This window comes from Pangasianodon hypophthalmus, chromosome 12 (assembly GCF_027358585.1).
Source record: "Pangasianodon hypophthalmus isolate fPanHyp1 chromosome 12, fPanHyp1.pri, whole genome shotgun sequence".
In the NCBI taxonomy this organism is placed as follows: Eukaryota; Metazoa; Chordata; class Actinopteri; order Siluriformes; family Pangasiidae; genus Pangasianodon; species Pangasianodon hypophthalmus.
In genome coordinates, this window is record NC_069721.1 from 16,639,276 (window position 1) to 16,659,415 (window position 20,140).

Here is a 20,140-nt window from a genome sequence, read left to right on the forward strand (position 1 = left end):
TGTAGTTTTCACCATAATTACTCATCAATATAATGTTTAATTGGGCTATAAATACTTAATAAGGGAAAAAATTACAATGTTCACTTCTTTTGGTTGTAATATGAAGAAATGTGACATAATTACAGCTCGTATAATGTAACAAATAAGTACACCACCTTATAGACCCAAAGACACCCCAAGTGTGCTCAGATTCATAATTCTTTAATGCTAGTTGCTTTAATAAACTGAATTTGACGTAAGGAAAAAAAAAATCAGAGCCGTGTTTTTTGTCTTTAATAATTATCTTCCCAAAAATGGGACACATATCCAATCGTTAACATTACGTGATGTACCAATAGGATAGGTGCTGTAAGGAATGGCAGTGTCTGCTGGAAAAGTGGATTTTGGTTTGTTGTGATCTCAATCCAAACACCTCGGGTTTCTCTCTCCCATGTCATAATACTGATGAGCCATTACAAAAAATGTTCCAGTCATCATAGTCAAAAGAAAGGTCCTCATAGTCACATTTGTACCAGGAAGTTATTTAAATCAAAGGATGGGAATGGGAGTAAAATTTTAAAAAAAATACCAAATGTTTGCATATGGCCAATAATTCCTGCCCAAGATGTATACATTGTAAACGTTTTAGATGGTCTAGGTTCAGTCTGACTCTCACTATATCTGAGGTGCATTTCACATCTTCATTACTGCTGTTATTGGAATAAAGAGCTTTCGTCACTAAATTCCTAAGAAGGAGTCATTTTTTCCTTACAGTGCCCATGGAAACAGAGTATGAGTCTCTGTAGCTCTGTTAGTCATTACCTTTTGTTTGCGTATTTTCTTCTGTTCAGTCATGAGCACGACCAGGTTCTCTCTGGCCATGGCCACCTCCTGAGTCTCGGTGCTGTCCGGAGGAGAATCCGGAGTGTCTGAATCCTTCTCACTCTCGTCCTTGTTAAAACTCTCTTTCCTCCGTTCACCTTGCCACTTCCTGCGGTGCCTGCTGCGTTCCTGCTCCCAGCTTCAGAGAAATAAAAACACACCTCAGATCATTTACAGGCTAGGACGTCATTCGTTGGAAAGGCCAAATTTGTTTCAAGCTCTGAAAACCACCTCCATAACTATGATTAAATTTGGATTTTAATGGGGAAAACAGCAACATAAACAACTTGCCAGTCAAATTAATGTGCCTGCTATATTAGTTAAAACACTTCCCACCTACCAAAAAATGTCAAACGTTGTTTACATGGTTTATTGTAAACAGGAATTTCACTTAATTATTAATATAGTTTTAGTTTACAGGTTGTTTTTTTGTTTTACGACAGACATCTGCCCTGTATGTATATATATATATATATATATACGCTCACTGTCCACTTATAAAGTGGATGGCGAGTGTATATTTGAGTCAGTTGTAGAAAGATTCTCACTCTGCAATGGTTAGCAGGTGTTTGGACGTGTCAATCTGGATCTCCATGTTCGTGTTGTCCAGCTCCATTAGTCGTTTTCTGATCTCCATCTGCTGTCTGAAGGCTTCGATTAGCTGTTCTCTCAGCTGGTCCATCTCAGCACGGCTCTGCTGTGTGGAGTGAGCCTTTACCTCCGCTACAACATCACAAGGGGGCAACAGTGAGCCAGAGTCTGTTTGAAAGGGCACTCAACAGCAAGAGTCATATCCCTGTCAGATAGTTGCTATGGTGTGGGGGAAGGAGTTCGCATCAGTATGTAACCAGGTGTAAACAACCTATAAAGTACTCAGGTGTGTAGAAGTAAGAGTAATAAGAAGCTCTGTGATCAATTTTAGCAATTCTGTCAAATGTTACAGCTTTTTTTTTTTTATTAAAACAGCACTGGAACAATACAGTAAATAAATGAAGGCCATTAAGCCCAATAATCAAATTCACATATGACTGTGAGTTCTCTGTACAAGCCACAATGCAACAACTGATTGCCCATTGTTCCAATTCTATTCGGTTCAGTTCCATGGTGGCAGTCGTTTACAGCTGCGAGGAGCAAGAAACTATATCAGGGACTTGTTACTTGTTCGTGTGAATGCAGCATATGAGCTCATTCCTGACCAGACTATTCATGGCATGAAACTTTGGCCTCTTAAATAATTTCAGCGGCACTGCTGTAGTGCAATGAGGGGTCAAATGGCTCTGTAAAATAAACCATTCCCAAATGTAGGAAGAAGTGATGTACCCTGCACGTGCCGTATGTCTGTTCTGTCAGCATTGCTCTGACAACCAGACTGTTCAGCGATCTTCTTCTTCAGTCTCTGTATCTCACTGCGCAGGTCTGCGATGATGCTGGTGTACTGGGCAATGTGGTAGGACACATTCAACAAATTTCTCTTCACCTACAGAGAGAGAGAGAGAGAGAGAGAGAGGAGAGAGAGATTAATGCATTAAATGATCTCATCATAAATGTGTCTCCAGCTACGTTTTTCTATTTTAATGTAAACACTAGTTCATTGACTCAACCTCCACTCACATGCTATATAGTTGTGTTTCCATGTGTGCATGTGTGTGTGTGGGGGGCGTGTGTGCAGGTGTGTGACCTCACCCGTGTGCGGATGCTTTTGGCACGATCAGCGTAAGTCAAAGTGTTACGGGACTCTTCAAAGGCGGATGAAGCAGGGCTTATATGAGCTATCATTACTGTCCGACTGTTCCCACCAAGAGAGTCCTGTCAGTCAGACACAAGAGAAAAGTTCATTTCCACTGTATAGCTACAAAATATAAAATGACACAAAATATATTAAGTAAAGACATGTAGAAAAAGAGAAAGAGAGTAGCAGACAGGCTAGCTAGACCACTATTGATGGGTGATGAATCAAAGGAGTGGCCCTTTTATGGTGTGGGGGAATGTTTCTGGCCTAATTTGGGTCCGCTTGTCTCCTTAGAGTAAGATGTCACCACTAATCAATTCAAAGTTATTCCCAGGATGAAGCATTTCTATCCTGTTGGGAGTGGTCTCTTCCAGGATGTCACAACTCCATCCACAGGGCATGAACGTTTTGACGAGGATGAAAATCATATACTTTGGCCTCACCACACTCAACAAATCTCAAACCAACTGATTTTAGCCCAACGTGTTGGATAGCTCTCTACACCACCTTCATCAAAACACTAACTGAGGGAAGAATTTTGTTGCATCCCTCCAGCACAGTACAATCTGTTCTAGTGGCTCATGGTGGTCCAACACCTTACTAAGAAACTATATGTTGGTTCTTCCTTTAATTTCTTATTTGTCTGTAGGGATAGAAAGACAGTGAGAGCTTCATGTCTTAACCTTAAGCAGTCGTGTCAGCTTGCTGTCTCTGTAGTTGATGTATTTGTTGCCATTTTTCTCACTCAGAGCATTGATACAGTTTCCCAGTGCCAAAAGAGACCTGTTTATGTGAGCTCCTTCCTTCAGCCTCTGTCCCCTGTTCTGTGTCTAAAAGGGGGACAAGAAAGAGATTATTACAAAGTATATAATTACAATATATTTACAATATATATTATTTCAAGGTCTATAGTCTAACAAATTAATAGTATGGGATGTTCACTGCTGGAATTGAACAGGATCCAATGCCAGCCAATCTACTGTCACAAACACATAAAAGCCAAACGGGTCACTAAACTTCTTCTTATATCTTTTTTTTCTATACACAGTTCTCTCATCTATTCCTCTGTTTTGAGGTTGATCTCTCACTGACAAACATATACAAGATCTCAAAGATATGAAAGATCATTCTATGACCAGACACATGCCTCTGGGCAAACGGCTTGCAGGGCCCTACATCCATTTCCACCAAAAGTCTCAGATTGGTTAACACTTATAGCTGTTTCCATGGTAGACACATATCCTCCTTTCAAAAACATGCTGCCATGCTTTTTTTTCTCTCAAATGGGAAAAAAGCCTACTTAATAAGCAGCTCTGACATGCAGCTGAATCACAGCACCCTACTTTGAAGCTTCTAACATAAGCATGATTGGTAGATGATTGCTTGGAGCCAATAATATATTCTTTTTTTAGAGAACGTTTCACACAATTAATTTATTTTCTAATGAGAAAATGTTTAGTACCTAATTCCCCTTTGAAAGTGCATTCTTTTCCCATTAGCTATTACAATTTAAACCAGTTTATTAAAAACAAAGGCAGGTGCAACAAACAGCATAACATGGCTATTAAAATGTATTAGGCGCAATTGCTTTGGTTTGCATGACATTATATCCTTTACCACAATTACACACACATACTCAGACAAGCGCACAATAACAGGTTTGTGCTGTACCTGTGCAGCACGTTCAGAGCCAGCAAGGTCAATCATAAAGAGCCGGGCGAAGCGAACCTCCTGCAGGACATCTCTGCAGCGACTCTGCTGCCGCACGGCCACCTGGAGTACGGCATGAGAGCGTGAGGACGTCTGATTGGCCGCCGTGGGCTCCTGAGTCCGCTGCTTATTCCCCTTCATCAACAACTCCATGATCTAATAAACAGAAAACCACAAAGACATAGAGAGACTTTTAGATCATTTAGCATTCACTTATTATTAAAATTGACAGTTTTGCTAATATTATCACTTTATGCAAGTGATGAGGTGATTTGTTTGCGCAATTAAGAACTTAGCAGCATTAAAAAGTCTAAGTCCACTCCCAAGATGTGATTAAAATTCATTGCTTTCATGTCATGTGCCTTTGTTTACATTTTCATGTGCCTTTGTTTCTGTTCTAGTACTGTCTCCGTTAAGTTACTCACTGGCTCACTAGCTAAGTTAAATTGCCCCTAGGTGTGAATGTGTGTGTGTGCACGGTTCCCTACAATGGACTGAAATCCCATCCAGGACGTATTCCTGGGATAGACTACGGATCCACCGCAAGCCTGACCAGGGCAAACCAACTGAAAGTGAGTGAGTGTTTCTTTTTCTCATTGTGAAGTCTTATCATGTTTCTAGCGTGAGTTCCAAGTCTTGATTTCTAGTTTCAGTTTTGTGTGTAATGTTTCCTGTTTTTGATCCTCAACTGTTTTCCCCGTTTTATGATTATGGATCATTCTAATTTATTGCCTGTGCTCCGACCCCTGCTTGGATCTCTGACAATGATTCATGGAAGTTTTCACACTTGTGTCCTGCCTTTATTCACAATACATTACACAAGACTTTTTTTTAATAATTTATCTAAAGCTAATACACAGCTTATTCAAGAACAGAAAATAAATCATATATGATATTGAATTACGCAGTATGTGAATAATTTGTATATACACCATTTGCTTGTGTAACTGCTATATATTATTGCTACATATTACAGACATACCCATGCACACACATAAAACAATGATAAATTTTGTCATCTCATTTGTCTCATATACAATACTGACTTCACATAGTGAAGAGTTAATACTGAAATAAACTGAAATTAAACTAAAATGGACTTTAATAGAGAGTTGTAGATTGAGTGTATAAAACAGTATCATGCAAACAGTGTATGCATACTAGAAATCTTGATGGTATGACAAGTTCACTTTTCGACAAGTTGAGTGTTTTTTATTTTGTTTAACATTACTATTAAGATCTCTTTTATATTACTGTGATAAACTAATGTGGGTGGAAATTCAGACAAATTAGCAAAGCCTCCAAATTAACCTGATCATTACTATGACTATTCATAGTTTAAAGGCAAATTGTTTATTTAAATGAGGTGGACTAGACGCCATTGAGAAACCTCTTCTGTGACACTTCTACACCTCTGAAACCCGACAGCCTCAAAGGCACACACGGCACACAGGTCATTTCAATAGCGAGAATAAGCTGTCTACAATATCAAGCATCTATTAGGCACCTATGTAACACAGTTCTGGATAAAGAAAACTTTTCCCATGTAGATACTGACATATATTTTGGACATCAATTAATTCTGGCCCTCAAGGCTATCACAGGCAATTTTAAGAAAAGCATAAATGAAATAGTTCAGATAATCATTTCCACTTGATGATGATGATGACGATGATGATGATGCGTGTGACTGACCTCACGGGCATTAACAGTGGAGACCTCTGTGATGCCGGCTACCTGGATGTCCCCCTTTGAGTCCTCCCTCAGGTCCAGAAAGCCAGAGGATGGATTAAGCAGGTCCCGGATCATCTCATTATAGACCTGTAGAGAAAACAGTGTGTTCTATTTCAGTGTCCAAGCATCAAAAATCATTATATTCATCCATGCAGATCTACATTCAAAATAGTATATGATAAAATATTATATTAATATACTATAATAATAATATTATATATTATTATAGTAAATTAATTCATTAGTGCTATATTTATATAAAATCCATTTCTCCACTTTCTAAATAAAGCATGTCTTTCCGTGTGTCCTCACGACCTGGACCTGAAAAGAACATTACACAACACTGTAAAAACCTTACAGAGGTTCACTCAACCAGGTACAGCGCATAAACACATCCCGAGCGACTGCGGTCACTTCAAAAGCTGTAATTTTAGCAGCACCAAATGGAACATTTTCTCCATATTAGTGAGGACGCTTTCATGTCTCCTAAGGAGGTGATTATTTCAGGGTGAGGATGAAGTATATAAAAGCCCCCCTGAAATGGAAGGAAGTGATTAGATGCACACACACAAACCCAAAATAAATGGAGGAAAGAAAGTAGGGCTGAGCGGGAGAGAGACGTGCATGACATTTAGTTATTTAGTTCCCTGTGGTATAAAAAGAAGAAGAAATGAGTGTGAAAGCACACATATATTAACATGCCTATTCATCCCTAGAGACCATAAATGCACTATAATCTGTCTCAGTGAAATGAGAAATGTGAACACACAGATGCATATCATACGTTTTAAACAAGATGAATATCCAAGTCTTGTGCTTATAATACACTAAATAGGGTGTGCAATGCTATTATGTTAAACCTTACAGTATAAAGAGTGCATACTGCATTTAGGGAATCTGAAGCCCTCTCACTGAGCTTGATTAAAAGATTTTATGCAAAAATACATATTCCTGTATGAATTGAACAAGGTCAAGGGTGAGTTCTAGGCTTAATATTTGTAACAGTAAATGGATTTACAATATGAAAGCCTGTCAGTTGTGCAACTAGTGGTTATTATTTAACTATTTATTATTTTTATGTAAGTATTATTTTTATAGAAGCTACAAGTATCTAGCTATTCATTATGTTGCACTGCGCACAACAGTAATTAATTATGGCCATTATTTACTGACAATAAACATAAACTAAAAATTATTTTGTCCATTATACCAAAAAGAGTCAAAATATTACATTTCCATGTTCTGTATTTTACTGAACATTTCTCATGTCACCATCGTGACATCCAACAACGTTATCACATTTTTTGTCCATATTATGCTGTTATTATCTACACTGAAGCAATGAGATCTCAATGCGGGATCTCAGTGCCATAATGGTAAAGAATGAGCTGGTGTATGAGTATGTAGTTTCATAAACCCCTTTAAAATATCTGATATAAATATTTTATCTGTTATAAAAGAAAATATACATTCAAACAGGGGCAACCTACCTAGTCAGGACCAGCAAGAGAGTCCAAACAGCATAAAGTGCTGTTTACAAAGGCCATGTCCTTCTTTTTTGAAAACTGAGTGGGTAAAAACATTTCTTTGTGTTTACTGAAGTTAAGGTTAGGGTTAGACTTAGAATTAGGTGTAGAACATTCTTATTACATATAAGTAGTTAGACAGATAAAAAATATATGTTACATATAGATAACGTCCTAGAATGCCACAATAACGTACGTGTGTGTGTGTGTGTGTGTGTGTGTATGTGTGTGTGTGTGTACGCGCGTGTTTGTTGGAAGCTGATGAGACAGAGAACGGCACCAGATGGGTCCTTTCCAAATCGCAGTCATAAACTAGCCTTTAACTTCTTTGTGTGTGTGAGTGGAGACAAATATTCTCCTCCTCAGAGACAGCAGAGCGGCTCCACCAGGGCCAGAGATCAACCAGCAACCGTTACGGCCCTCCATGTGGCCGAGGCTCAATGATCAATTCTGATTTATCATCACTGCATTCAGACGGGTAGCGCAGCTGGTGTTCAGAGTAACATTTTTCACCCAATGTCCTGCATATCTGCGTTATTACCATGCTGCTCTGTAACCTTTACATGACCAACCTGTGTGTGATTGTGCCCTTGTACATAACCTGACAGCTGGTCCATTCAAATTCTTGGAAGGGGGCTTTTTAATAAAGATCAATCAATTATGTTCCCTTCCTTTCTTTCTCTTTGCTGCCAGGCTCTTGTTGGCTGAATAAAGCTCTCAGTCGCTTTCCTTTCAAGGCTTTTCTTTCACATTTGACACATAATGACAGTGTGCTATAACTCTTACAGTACAGACATTTCTCTTGAAAGAAAGAGATTTTTAAGAGTGTTGTTTTTTTAGTTCTCAGGCACTTGTATAATATAGATAGTATGCGCTAGGAATGTTTAGAACTAGAACTTTATTATGGACAAGTCTTTAGGACAGAGGAGTTTACACCTTCTGGGTTCTCAGTAACACGACATGCTGCATTTTTTTCCTATAAGAGAAAAATAAGAGAGCTTGGTGAGGGAACGACTGTTTATAACTGTTATGTTCCACAACATTATCTCTATTAACCATAAATGGTTAAGAAGTATGATGTGTCACTCATTAATTATAATTTGCAGTTGTTGATAAGTTGCTGTGGTATAACTATTTCGGGAAGTGCTGTTACTGGAAAATAATCATCTTCGGGGTGGTACCAGTAACTCTGGTTTGTGCCGAGCTGGATCACACCTCCCCATTGTTGATTATTTTCCAATAAGCAGGTCCTGTCACGTCTTATTCCTTACGTAATGGTGTTTTGATCTGTCAGACTGAAGGTCGTACACTTCGTCCAGCTCATATCCTATTTCAATATGTTTAAAGGATCAGACACTTATGGTAAACAATAGATTATCACAGTGGGATATTGCCTCTGAATGGCTCCTTATCAAAGCACCATAATGTTAGTCACTGCACTGAAGGCTAACTGGAATAATTGGTTGTTAGTGTTAAACAAGTACCTTTTATACAGTATGATTTTTTTTATCAATGCTAATGAATTCCAGAAAATGTGTTAAATATTATCATGGCTATAATGGCCACAGTTGAATATCTTATATTTTGTACTTCCTTTTGAATTTACAGGGACAGTGGGTTATGCGTTTAGGAGAATGCTCATAACTGTAATCTTACCTCCAAGTAAGACATGGAGACGCTGTACTGCATGTCATCACTGGTCTCTTCAATAGCTTTGAACAGGTCGTTAAGAGTGCGGACATAGATGCCAGGCTCCTTATCCGTGCCCAACATAGTGTAAGTCTTCCCACAACCTAAGTATGTACATACACACACACACATACACAAATACACACAACCAAAATTACTCAGAAATATATACCGATGTAAAGACATACACTATATGGCCAAAAGTATGTGGACAGCTGACCATCACACCCATGTGTGGTTCTTCCCCAAACTATTGCACAAAGTTGGAAGCACACAATTGTATAGAATGTCTTTGAATGATGTAGCATTACAATTTCCCTTCACTGGAACTAAGAGGCCCAAACATGTTCCAGTATGACAATGCCCCTGTGCACAAAGCAAACTCCAAGTGGTCCTGCACAGAGCCCTGACCTCACACCTACAGAACACCTTTAGGATGAACTTGAATGCTGACTGCACCCCAGTCCTCCTCACCTGACATCACTGCCTGACATCACTAATGATCTTGTGACTGAATGAGCAAATCCCCACAGCCACGCTCCAAAATCTAGTGGAAAGCCTTCCCAGAAGAGTGGAGCTTATTATAACAGAAAACAGGGGGACTAAATCTGGAATGGGATGCTCAAAAAGCATATATGGATGTGGTAGTCAGTTGTCCACAAACATTTGGCCATGTAGCATACTCCGGTATTAGAATTGTAGTTTACACCAACTATTTCTATATCATTTAATTAGAGAGAACATCTGTTTATGGAACTAGCACAGTGTGTCCAAAGGTCCTTTCCTGTTGTTCATATCCAGGTTTTATGTATACTGAGCTTTTTATAGGCAGCTCTCAGACAGGTAAAGACCTTACCCTGGCTTTAGAGACGGTCAGTAGTTAAAATAGAGAGTAAACATGGGAATAAATGGAAAGCCTCTTCCATAATAAGATTCAGCTAATCACACCCAGCGTAAACAATGGATTTAGCAGGGTAGCTACTGAGTAGTGCTTTCAGTTTCAATTATTATGAGACAAAACTGAGCGTATAACTAAAATTCGCTTATGTATGTTTAAGCCTTAAGCATATCAAGTTCTAATATTATGTCCTGAATCTCTGCAGAATTTGGGCATTTTTTGTTAGCCAATCAGAAAGCTGAGTCAGGTCTTCTAACTCCCACCACAGTGAAAATGGCAGATGCAAATGTCTTGTGGGTTTAATTTGTGTTGCAGGTTTTGTTTTTCGTTCATAATGCTGGCCTTTTTTGATGATAAGTTGTTTAAAACGCAAGGTTAATTTTTAACTTACATTTTTCAAGTTGGCAGTCTGTTTGGTGTTTAAAAGTACAATTTGTTTCTAGACTTATACTAATTATCTAATTTCAAATATATTCCCCAAATAACAGTGATTTACAATATTGCCATGCAATGACTCTTGTTACTTTTATTGTTTCAGGCTTGTGTTTACATTTTTCTTGCCCAGAAATTAGCTCCAGCCCCAGCTGTCACGGATCTTCTTAGCCCTTTCCCATAAATTCAACCCGAGGCATATGTAGTTTCAACAAAGTTGAAGGAGAAGGCTTGATAATGTTTAAAACGCAGTTGCAGATCGCCTCATAAGCAGCAGACGGCTCAAAAAATCACAAAAATAAACTAAAACACGGGTACATGACAGACAGATATGCCTTGTGTGCAGCTCAAGTGGCTAGTATAAGACTACACAGAAACTTTATAAAGCAAAGACAGCTTTCACCACGGAGACCAAACAAACCAAACAAGCCAATTAATGTCTTAAGGCTTGTGAATTCTTAGAAGCTCTTGTGTTCTTAGAAACTGGATGTCTCCTTGGCTTAATAACCAGAAAACATTAGTTTCCCTTTAGAAAGACATATGCACACACTCATTTCCTCGTACAGAGTAAAGGATGACACACTAACCTGTGGGTCCATAGGCAAACACAGTGGCATTGTATCCTGAGATAAGGCCCTCGATTAACCCTTTTGTAGTGGCCCTGTATACCTCCTCCTGTTCACAACGCACAGAGAGGTTTCTGTCTTTATAATCAGCTCTTATACCATTCATACAATGTCACAATTCAGGAAATATTAAGATATGCTTGATTTTACACAATATATGCCATGCAACTCATGGTCACATGGACTTCACATGCTCAAATTGAGGACTACCTGTGTGGCTGTGTAGTCAAAGGCCACGTCAAACATATACGTCTTCTCCCTGGAACGATGGGCTCGCAGGATGTCGTCCGGATCCTCCAGAGGGTCCATCAGCACTACCATCTGAGAGAAGGAGACAGAAGAAACAGAGAGAGAGGGAGGGATTATTTTCACTCTCACTAACTGACAGTGAGGAAAATTAAAAGGACTGGACAGCAGGCACCAAAGCCGTCAAATCCAATTACATAAAGATATCATATCCAAATGCAACTTAATAATAACAACCCTAAAACTGTCTACAGAGTGGACTATATGAAGTAGCTCTACACTGTGTGTTCATATCACATAAACCATAGAATGTGAAAGCTGTTTCATTGTCTTAAGTAAATAAAATCCATTCTTAAACTTGATATTATTATAAAATTACAAGTTTCAGATTCATTTTTATTTTCTTCACCCACAGTAAGGTTTCCTTTTCTCTGATAATTTAAGTACAAATCCACGATCTTTAACTTAAGTTGATGCAAATCCAAAATGGCTTCCCTTTTCTTTTTCATGATGACACTCAAGAACCTGAATAGTACATTATATCTGATGTAAATGGTGAAAATGAGTTAATAGTATAGATATAAAAACAATATATAAAATAATATAAAATTGAAAAGTTGTATCTGATTTAAAATTATATTAATAGCTCAATATTTTAAAATCACTGAATTTTCTGATAGAGCTTTCTAATTACAAGGTCTCAAAATAATTTTTAAAAAATGTGATTCAGGATTCTGGCATCAAGTGATACAAGAATCATTTTTCGAAAATACATGCTTAATAGACTAGTGTAGAATAGTGTAGAATACAGGATCTTAAAAACATGATTTTTTTAATTATATATAGTGTTCTTTTTTATTTGAATAGTAATGGCATAGCAAAATTTGTTCTGACAGTCCTGGTGAACACCAGAAGAAAAAGCACAAACCTCACAATGCAGAAATAATTCATGACCTCTTTTAGTTCAATAACATCGGCACTCTGAGTCATTATGTAAAAGCCATTGGTTGCAGAAATAAACACTTCTTGCAGATATAAATGCTCGCAGGCCTATTAACAGGACACACTTTTCTGATTATGCTTACAATCATATTCACTTAGACTAACGCATTTTATCCTGGAGTTGAATAAAACATTACTCAAAGCAGACGTAACACCAGGCAACAATAAGGAGCTAGTTATTTTGTAATAGAGAATAATATGTCCTTCTGTAACATTCTGACCTCATCATCAGATCTGGAAGTGTCTCTTTAATGCAGCTGGAGAGTATGTCATTGTTAACCAGTGGTAAATATTACTTTTGCTGAGTTGATGATGAGTTTCATAAGCTTGCTGTGTACTCATTCTGGCCTCTTTTCTGCAGATTATTTTCTGGAAATTATGCTGTTGGAGGGAACAGGGCCATGAAGCTGAAACCTTGTTGTGTCAAGAGCTCTACTCATGCTGGAGTGCTGTGAAGCCCACTGCTCGGGCTGCAGCTGCCTGTGACTGGTCAACACTCAGCCCCCCCAATCGTTTGATGAGCCCTCAGATACACACACTGCTGCTTTGAAGCCTATTGTTTGAAATGCACGATGGGAGATCTGACTTTTAAAAGAGCACAATTAAAACATCAAACAAGGCAAACTCAAGCCTATAAAAAGGGGATGAAAACTGAAAACGGAAACGTGAAATGAGGAGAGGATTTCACCCTGTTGAATTAAGTGAAAAAAAATTAAAATATATCCAAAAGTTACACTAAATCTAACATATCAATTATCTTCACTAATTCTTTTTGAGTTAGTGAAACTGGCAACTTTTGTTTTGATAACTTTTGAGTCCTGTTTGCAGTTTTTGTAGAAAATAAAGCTCTCCGTAATAGATTTATTTAAACTTGAATTGTATTGTTTGAGCAGTATTACGTCTGACCAGTACACAACAATTTTCACCAACAACAAACGTATCAAGTTCACCATTTTTTCCTTTAATTTTTATGAGTTGGCTTGCATATTAGTCTAATTAACATGTGATCTTCAGAGGCATCCAATATTTGCTTCTGAGTTGACTCTTCTAGTTTTAAAACTTCCTTGATCGATATGTTGGACTATTTTCACTTTGGTGAAAATCGGTTTCCTACATTACCCACAATGCCAATCAAATACCTGCTGATAATGATGCCAGTGATTAAGCCCTGTTTCACCTCTCCCTAGAGAACAATGCAGCAGCGCTTTAGTCCTTTAGTCTGTCCATCCCCCTCACCTCCTCATCCCTACACTCTGCTCAAACAGATCAGGTTCCAAAGCTTCATCATTCATGCTAATATCGCCATACTTCAACAACACCATTGTGCTTGTCGTCTCATACATCACTAACTAGCCGAGCTGCATTGTACATCTGCATAGCATTCTGGAACTTTAGGTCTAATGTTTGCAGTCTCTTTTACTTCTACATTGTATTTCTCATTAATATGATACTAAACGTTGCAGGAAATTGGAGAGTGAGAAAAGAAACTCATACTCTTTTGTTTTTAACAACAAAAGCTGAAATTTTTTCTCCTATCAAACATAATTATAACTGCACTAGCAGTGTTACGTCAGAGACACAGACAACTGCTAACTGCTCACAAGGATAAGGAAAAATACACTACAAACCAACAAATTAGCACCAGAATCACTAAGCACTTCACAAATACAGAATATTAATATAAACATATTTTATGTGTTTCGGAGTAGAACTTTCCTTTAGCCATGTATGGACCTGACCTCCGAAGTCACTGTTTATAATGTATATTTTTTGTCTCTGCATAGCTTCGTGTCCTATAAGTCAAAAAAGTTTTGGTGTGTATGTCAGTGACGACAGCAGCACACGATTAATGTATGTGTTTGCGTGCGGATCTAACATTAAGGTTCATTAAGGATCACTGTCCTGCTCTTGGCCATATGGTGCGTGTGTCTGTTAAGTAACCCAGCACCCTCACACACAAACGCACACTGAGACAGCTGCACAGTGGGTCCTTTGGCACCGCTCATTGTGTTAAGTTCTCCACCCAACTCTACATTACAGCGTTTCTGATTAGCTTAATTGATTACTGGAGCTTATTTTTTATTAAATATTTCCCATAAGGGACATCACTCTACACTCAGGCTGTGGAATTTCCACAATGGTTATGTAACTGAATGCAAAAAGTCTATGATGAATCCACATTGGAATATTTAAAATTCTACTTTTAGTGTAAATACTAAAAAGTATTTATAGTTTCCTTAGCCTTTTGGCAAAATAACCCTGTGTTACTAGATCTAGAAAAAGGATGTAAATAAACACACTCCATGTAAATGGACTGACATGCTTATGAATGATGTATTTTATTATTAATTATAAATAGTAACAAATTACATAGAACAACAATTAGTTATCACTAAGTAACAGTAACACTAAGAATATTATAATATTATGCTTCTTCTTTAACTCTGTCAAAACTTACACTGAATACAAGCATTATAACAATTATATAACAATTATTACACTATATGGACACCTGACCATCACACCCATGTGTGGTTCTTCCCCAAACTGTTGCCACAAATCTGGAAGCACACCAGTGTATGGAATGTCTTTGCATGCTGTAGCATTACGATTTCCCTTCACTGGAACTAAGAGGCTCAAACACGTTCCAGCATTACAATGCCCCTGTGCACAAAGCGAGCTCCATGAAGACATGGTTTGCCAAAGTTGGAGTGGAAGAACTCGAGTGTCCTGCACAGAACCCTGACCTCAACCCGTTTAGGATGAACTGGAGCGCCGACTGTGCACCAGACCTTCCCGCCTGACATCAGGGCCTGACCTCACTAATGTTCTTGTGGCTGAATGGGCAAATCCCCATAGCCATGTTCCAAAATATAGTGGAAAGCCTCCCCAGAAGAGTGGAGGTTATTATTATGGACATGTGTCCACAAACCTTTGGCCATATGGTATATATTTGTAAAAGTGGATCATTATAGCTTTTGTTATAAACATTGTATAAACTGTTTTTTTTTCTGAATCTCCAAATTCATAAACTATCATTCAAGTGAAATGATGGAAACAAAGTTATTTATTTATTTATTTATTTATTTCCAGCCAACTCGGGACATGTAACTGTAATGTAAGCAGCAATCTTATCCAGGGCAACATTATATTTCTACATTATTTATTAATTATGTGCATGACATTCATTCAATTCTAACTGAAGAGAAGTGCTGGTCAGGGCTAGCCTGAAGAGAAGGCTAGCCTGAAGAGAAAAAGAGATCGGGGCTAGCCTAGAGAAAGGAAGAAAAACAGATAGAAATCTGTGGAGACTCTTCTAGATAGGGATCCACACAGAAAGATAGAAATCTCTGTTTTCTGTCTGTACTGGAATGAGAGAATGTTCACTGTATTAGACAGCACAACTGCTCTTCTGATTAATTCATGTTTTCATAAAGCTGCAAAATGAGATGGGAACTGAAGTATGACAAGACCTCTGAGGCATGACGACACTGTACACAAACCAACAACCCATAAAAACATTTTCAGCCAAGCTGAAGTCAAGCCCACGCGTGTCATATGCTCAAATTTGTTGCTAGGGTTTCAACACGCACCCCCCGGGCCATACATGAATCAAGCCAAGAGTGCTAGATCATAAATTATTAACATGCAGCAGCAATACGCCAAGTTCAACACAACAGGCTGCAGATTACATGAAATCAATTAGTGATATGGTATTATTTAAATTAGCACAAATAAAAGCACAGTGGTCGGGGTGACAATACAAGTCCTCAGGGATGATCAAGTTACCAATTAAGAGGCATAGGAGGATTGAGTGGGGAAAGGAGGACAGTTCTGGATGCTGTCCAGCTGATTAAAATATCTATCCCTTATAAAGGAGGTGTGTGTAGGGGGATGTAACTCCTGCTCGAGAGGCTGCCAAGACAAGCTACACTATCAGGTTGGCATTTCCAGCACAGCAGGGACAGTTAGTGGCATGGTTTCAATACCTGATATAGATCTCAAAGTGGGGTCTGAGAATCAAAAACAGGAGGCCCAGAATTTGTTGTTTATTTAATAGTTATGTAAAAGGTGATGTACATCATAAGCTACACATCATCAAGCTATATTTTATATTGAGTATTTAGTTATTAGCTTATTTGACTGTCACTTGAATTGACTGCATGTAATCCCAACCTTAATATGCCCAAAACTAGTAGGCCTATAATTAATCTCAACATAAAGCTAATGACATTTTGCATGAAGATGTGTTCTGTGTGGGGATGATTCAGGAATACAAGCTGCAATAAATAGCCAAAATTATTCTGTCGCATTTAAATAATGTGCACAATACCTCAATAGTTGGGTTGTGTTCATCAAATAAATCCGTCCTGAGGGGCCTGTGGAATTTTTTTTTTTAAGTTAAATGGCTCCATGGTTGAAAGACGTTCAAGAGTGATCACACCTCCTGTGCATGTGAGCATGTATACATACACAAAATTAGACATACATGATTATGAGAAAACAGAGCAGGATTACGGGAAATGTGCACGCAGAAGCACAGAGAAAAACAAGCCTTACATTAATATTATGAAACTACGTCCCTCTGTGTTACTGAGTGCACAGGGAGTAAGAAGTTCACTCCAGAGAAAATCTCTCCAGAGTCTGAGGACAAGATCAGAGCTCATTATTATAAATGACATAACCACTATTAAATGTGTAAAATAATCTGTTTTTAAATTTCAGTGTTTCACTTTCTGAAGATTTTGTATTGATGCATATATATGCCATAATCTGATTTTCACATAATGTTATGCATTTTTTAATTAAGATTTAATTAAGATGAAAGATATACATGAAGCTAAGTGTTTTTCATGATATATGAAAGTAATATTTAAAAAGCAGGAGAAGCTAGAACCCATTTGGTTGCTCAGTTGTGCTCCTAAGCCAGTTTCTATGTAGAACCCTACAGTTAAGTGTTTCCTTCTCAGAAAGAGTTCCAAACAGAAACCCACGGAAGAACCCGAGTTCTTTTAAATAACAAATATATAGTATGTATAAAGTAGCATAAACCTAGGTTGCATCTTTTATGCTCCCAAAATCAAAATTGGGGTTCCCTTAAAGGTTCTGTATAAACCTGAACACCACAGTGCTTCCCTTTCCAAAGTTCTGGGTAGAATCATTAACTATGAAAAGTGCCTTTCAAGAGCCCTAAGAATGTAGTACAGCATGAATATTGGGACAATCCTACAATGATTTGTCAGTGAAGTTAAATTCAATTAAATTTTATTTTCTAACTGACAAGTGCTGGGCAATATGACTATAATCAAATTTGCGTAAACTTATGTCACAATACACATCTGAAATATCGCTGATATTGTGATGTCTGTTTATAACATATTTAAATACTTGCTTTTTAAAAAAATAATAATAATAACATTTACAAACCCTTATTGGAAATAACTGATAGTGATGCTAAAATTTTTTACTGAATCTTTCAGATTGAAAAAAAAGATAAACACTTTCACAGAGCTTTTAATTTTTCCTCTTTTTCAGTGTTGAATAATTTATTTTTGTAGACATTAAATTAAAGTATTATTTAACTGAACTGTCTTGATGTGTATCATGATGTGATATTTCTGTCATCCTCCCATACAAATGACACTAGCACAAAACTATAAACATATTTGTACTATAATATCTTACATAGTATAAAACAACACATAATCCAGTACATTTGCTCATTTGGCTGATGCTTTTAAAAAAGCAACTTACAACTGATGCAGGATTCACCTCAGCTGAAGGTTAAGGGTCTTGCTCAAGGACACAACCAGCACAGACTGGCAGCGCTGGGATCTGAACACACAACCTTCTGCTCAGTAACTCAAAGCCTTAACCATTGAGCCACCACAACAAACACAGCTACACTGATTCAATGCTATCTTTCAGTGTAAGTTAATTCAGTGGTAGAAGTGGCTGAATCAATGTAAACCAGTTGAGCTAAGTGTGGTGGCTCACTGGTTACGGCTTTGAGTTACAGATTAGAAGGTCTGCATTTAAATCCCAGCACTGGGAACTGTTACCAGTAAAGTGCTGTAAAATTTTACAGTGCTGAACCCTAATGAGTAATACAGGAATGACAGTCGCACTGAAAACCTCCCTGAGACAAGGAAGAAAGCAGAATCAAAACTGAAGCCCTTACTGGGCAATAGCAGGTAGCAGCATTTTAAGCCTGATAAGATAATTAAAGGAAAAAATGGATGTAAATGTGAATAGAATTGTAGAGATGAGCAAGATTTCAGAAATATTTTACAAATCACATCACAGTTTTACCACCACTGAAGTGCGACAGACCCGAAGTCACTCAGGTCTGTTGCACTTCAGTGGTGGTAAAACTGTGATGTGAAAACTGTTACGATATTTGATACAACCGCTCTGTGGAACTAAACACCCACAGCAACAAATGTCCTGGAGGCAGCACAAGCCACAAATTAGTGATATGACCTGAGCCAAGAGCTGCCTTCACTAAAACAGCTTCTCGGTCACACTGTGTCAATGGAACTGACTGAGGAATGGATAAATAAATAGAAACCGTCTCCTTCAGTCACAGCATTTACACAAATATTGTGCATGGGTGCTGTTTCAGTTGACATGTTGACATGATGTGTGTCTCCATCTTGTTCACAAATACCACAGCTGTGAGCTAGGCTTCTCTTTAAGCCTCTCGAAACCAGCTGACGTGTTGTGCTTTTTGTTCTGCGCTATCTGCTGATAACAATCAGCCTGTCAGCGTGTGCACACAAATGTTCATCCATGCTCGTGTGTGTGTGTGTGTGTGTGTGTGTGTTTCCTCCAGATACCCCATCCCCATCTTCCAATGTGTTGCCCCTAACGAGGCAGCTGTCATGGCTACGAGGAGGCTCACAGTCACCTATTGCTATCAGTGCGGTGGAGGAGAGGCTGTAGGGTTGTTGGGGTTGTGTGGGGTGGGCTGCAGAGTCCATGCATTAAAAGTGACTTGGGTTGTAACTCACTATTCCAAACACAAACACACACATGCTGAGGCTGTAATTCACTATCTGATATGTGTGCACATCACACGCAGTAATTCACCAGATGACGACCTGCGCTTTTGTGAAGGGTTAGAGGAGATGGCACTCTTAACGTCAACAACACTGCGAAAAAGGATAAGAAGACTTGTTTTTGATATCTAAAAGCTTTTAAAAGCAAACTATAACTTCAGTTCAGAAGTGAAAATGGGATAAAACACTGTGATTCTGCAATGATATGGGTTTGGGACAATTCTTTAAACTTAAATAATTGCAAATACTCATACATTAGGTATGCATGAAATATTGTTGGCTAATGCATGATATATTGTTGTTATCACTGTACTGCTCTCTGCAATGCTGATACCACAGAAAACTGCATTACGCTTATAAGTAATCGAATAAAACTGTTTTCAGCGTGGGTTTACATAAATCGTGGCATTGGCATGATCCAGAAAAATGATTGGTTGAAATGAACACAAGCCAGTCTATAACTGTGATACAACCCATGGTTCACCAGAGAGTTTTTAATACTGTATATTACAAGTATGATAAAATAGCAATATATTTCTGTCCCTAACACACATGCACTCCAACACATGTCCTCTGACAGGTTAGTGACCATAACAATGGACGGTGCTATTTTGCAAAATGTAGAT

At 38.1% G+C, this 20,140-nt stretch overlaps 1 protein-coding gene across 3 annotated transcripts in view; it reads right to left on the reverse strand.

Moving 5' to 3' along the window:
* kif19 (kinesin family member 19) overlaps window positions 1-20,140 on the reverse strand; it is a 44,411-nt gene that overhangs the window by 5,466 nt on the left and 18,805 nt on the right. For all 3 annotated transcript variants that reach the window (XM_053238901.1, XM_026915829.3, XM_034309619.2), the window contains 10 exons: window positions 11,416-11,526; window positions 11,167-11,254; window positions 9,217-9,353; window positions 5,996-6,121; window positions 4,262-4,456; window positions 3,274-3,420; window positions 2,545-2,667; window positions 2,182-2,338; window positions 1,410-1,584; window positions 802-1,000 (listed from right to left, as the gene is read on the reverse strand). In XM_053238901.1, the coding sequence (XP_053094876.1) occupies window positions 802-1,000; window positions 1,410-1,584; window positions 2,182-2,338; window positions 2,545-2,667; window positions 3,274-3,420; window positions 4,262-4,456; window positions 5,996-6,121; window positions 9,217-9,353; window positions 11,167-11,254; window positions 11,416-11,526 (1,458 nt within the window). The remainder of the gene's footprint in view (window positions 1-801; window positions 1,001-1,409; window positions 1,585-2,181; window positions 2,339-2,544; window positions 2,668-3,273; window positions 3,421-4,261; window positions 4,457-5,995; window positions 6,122-9,216; window positions 9,354-11,166; window positions 11,255-11,415; window positions 11,527-20,140) is intronic.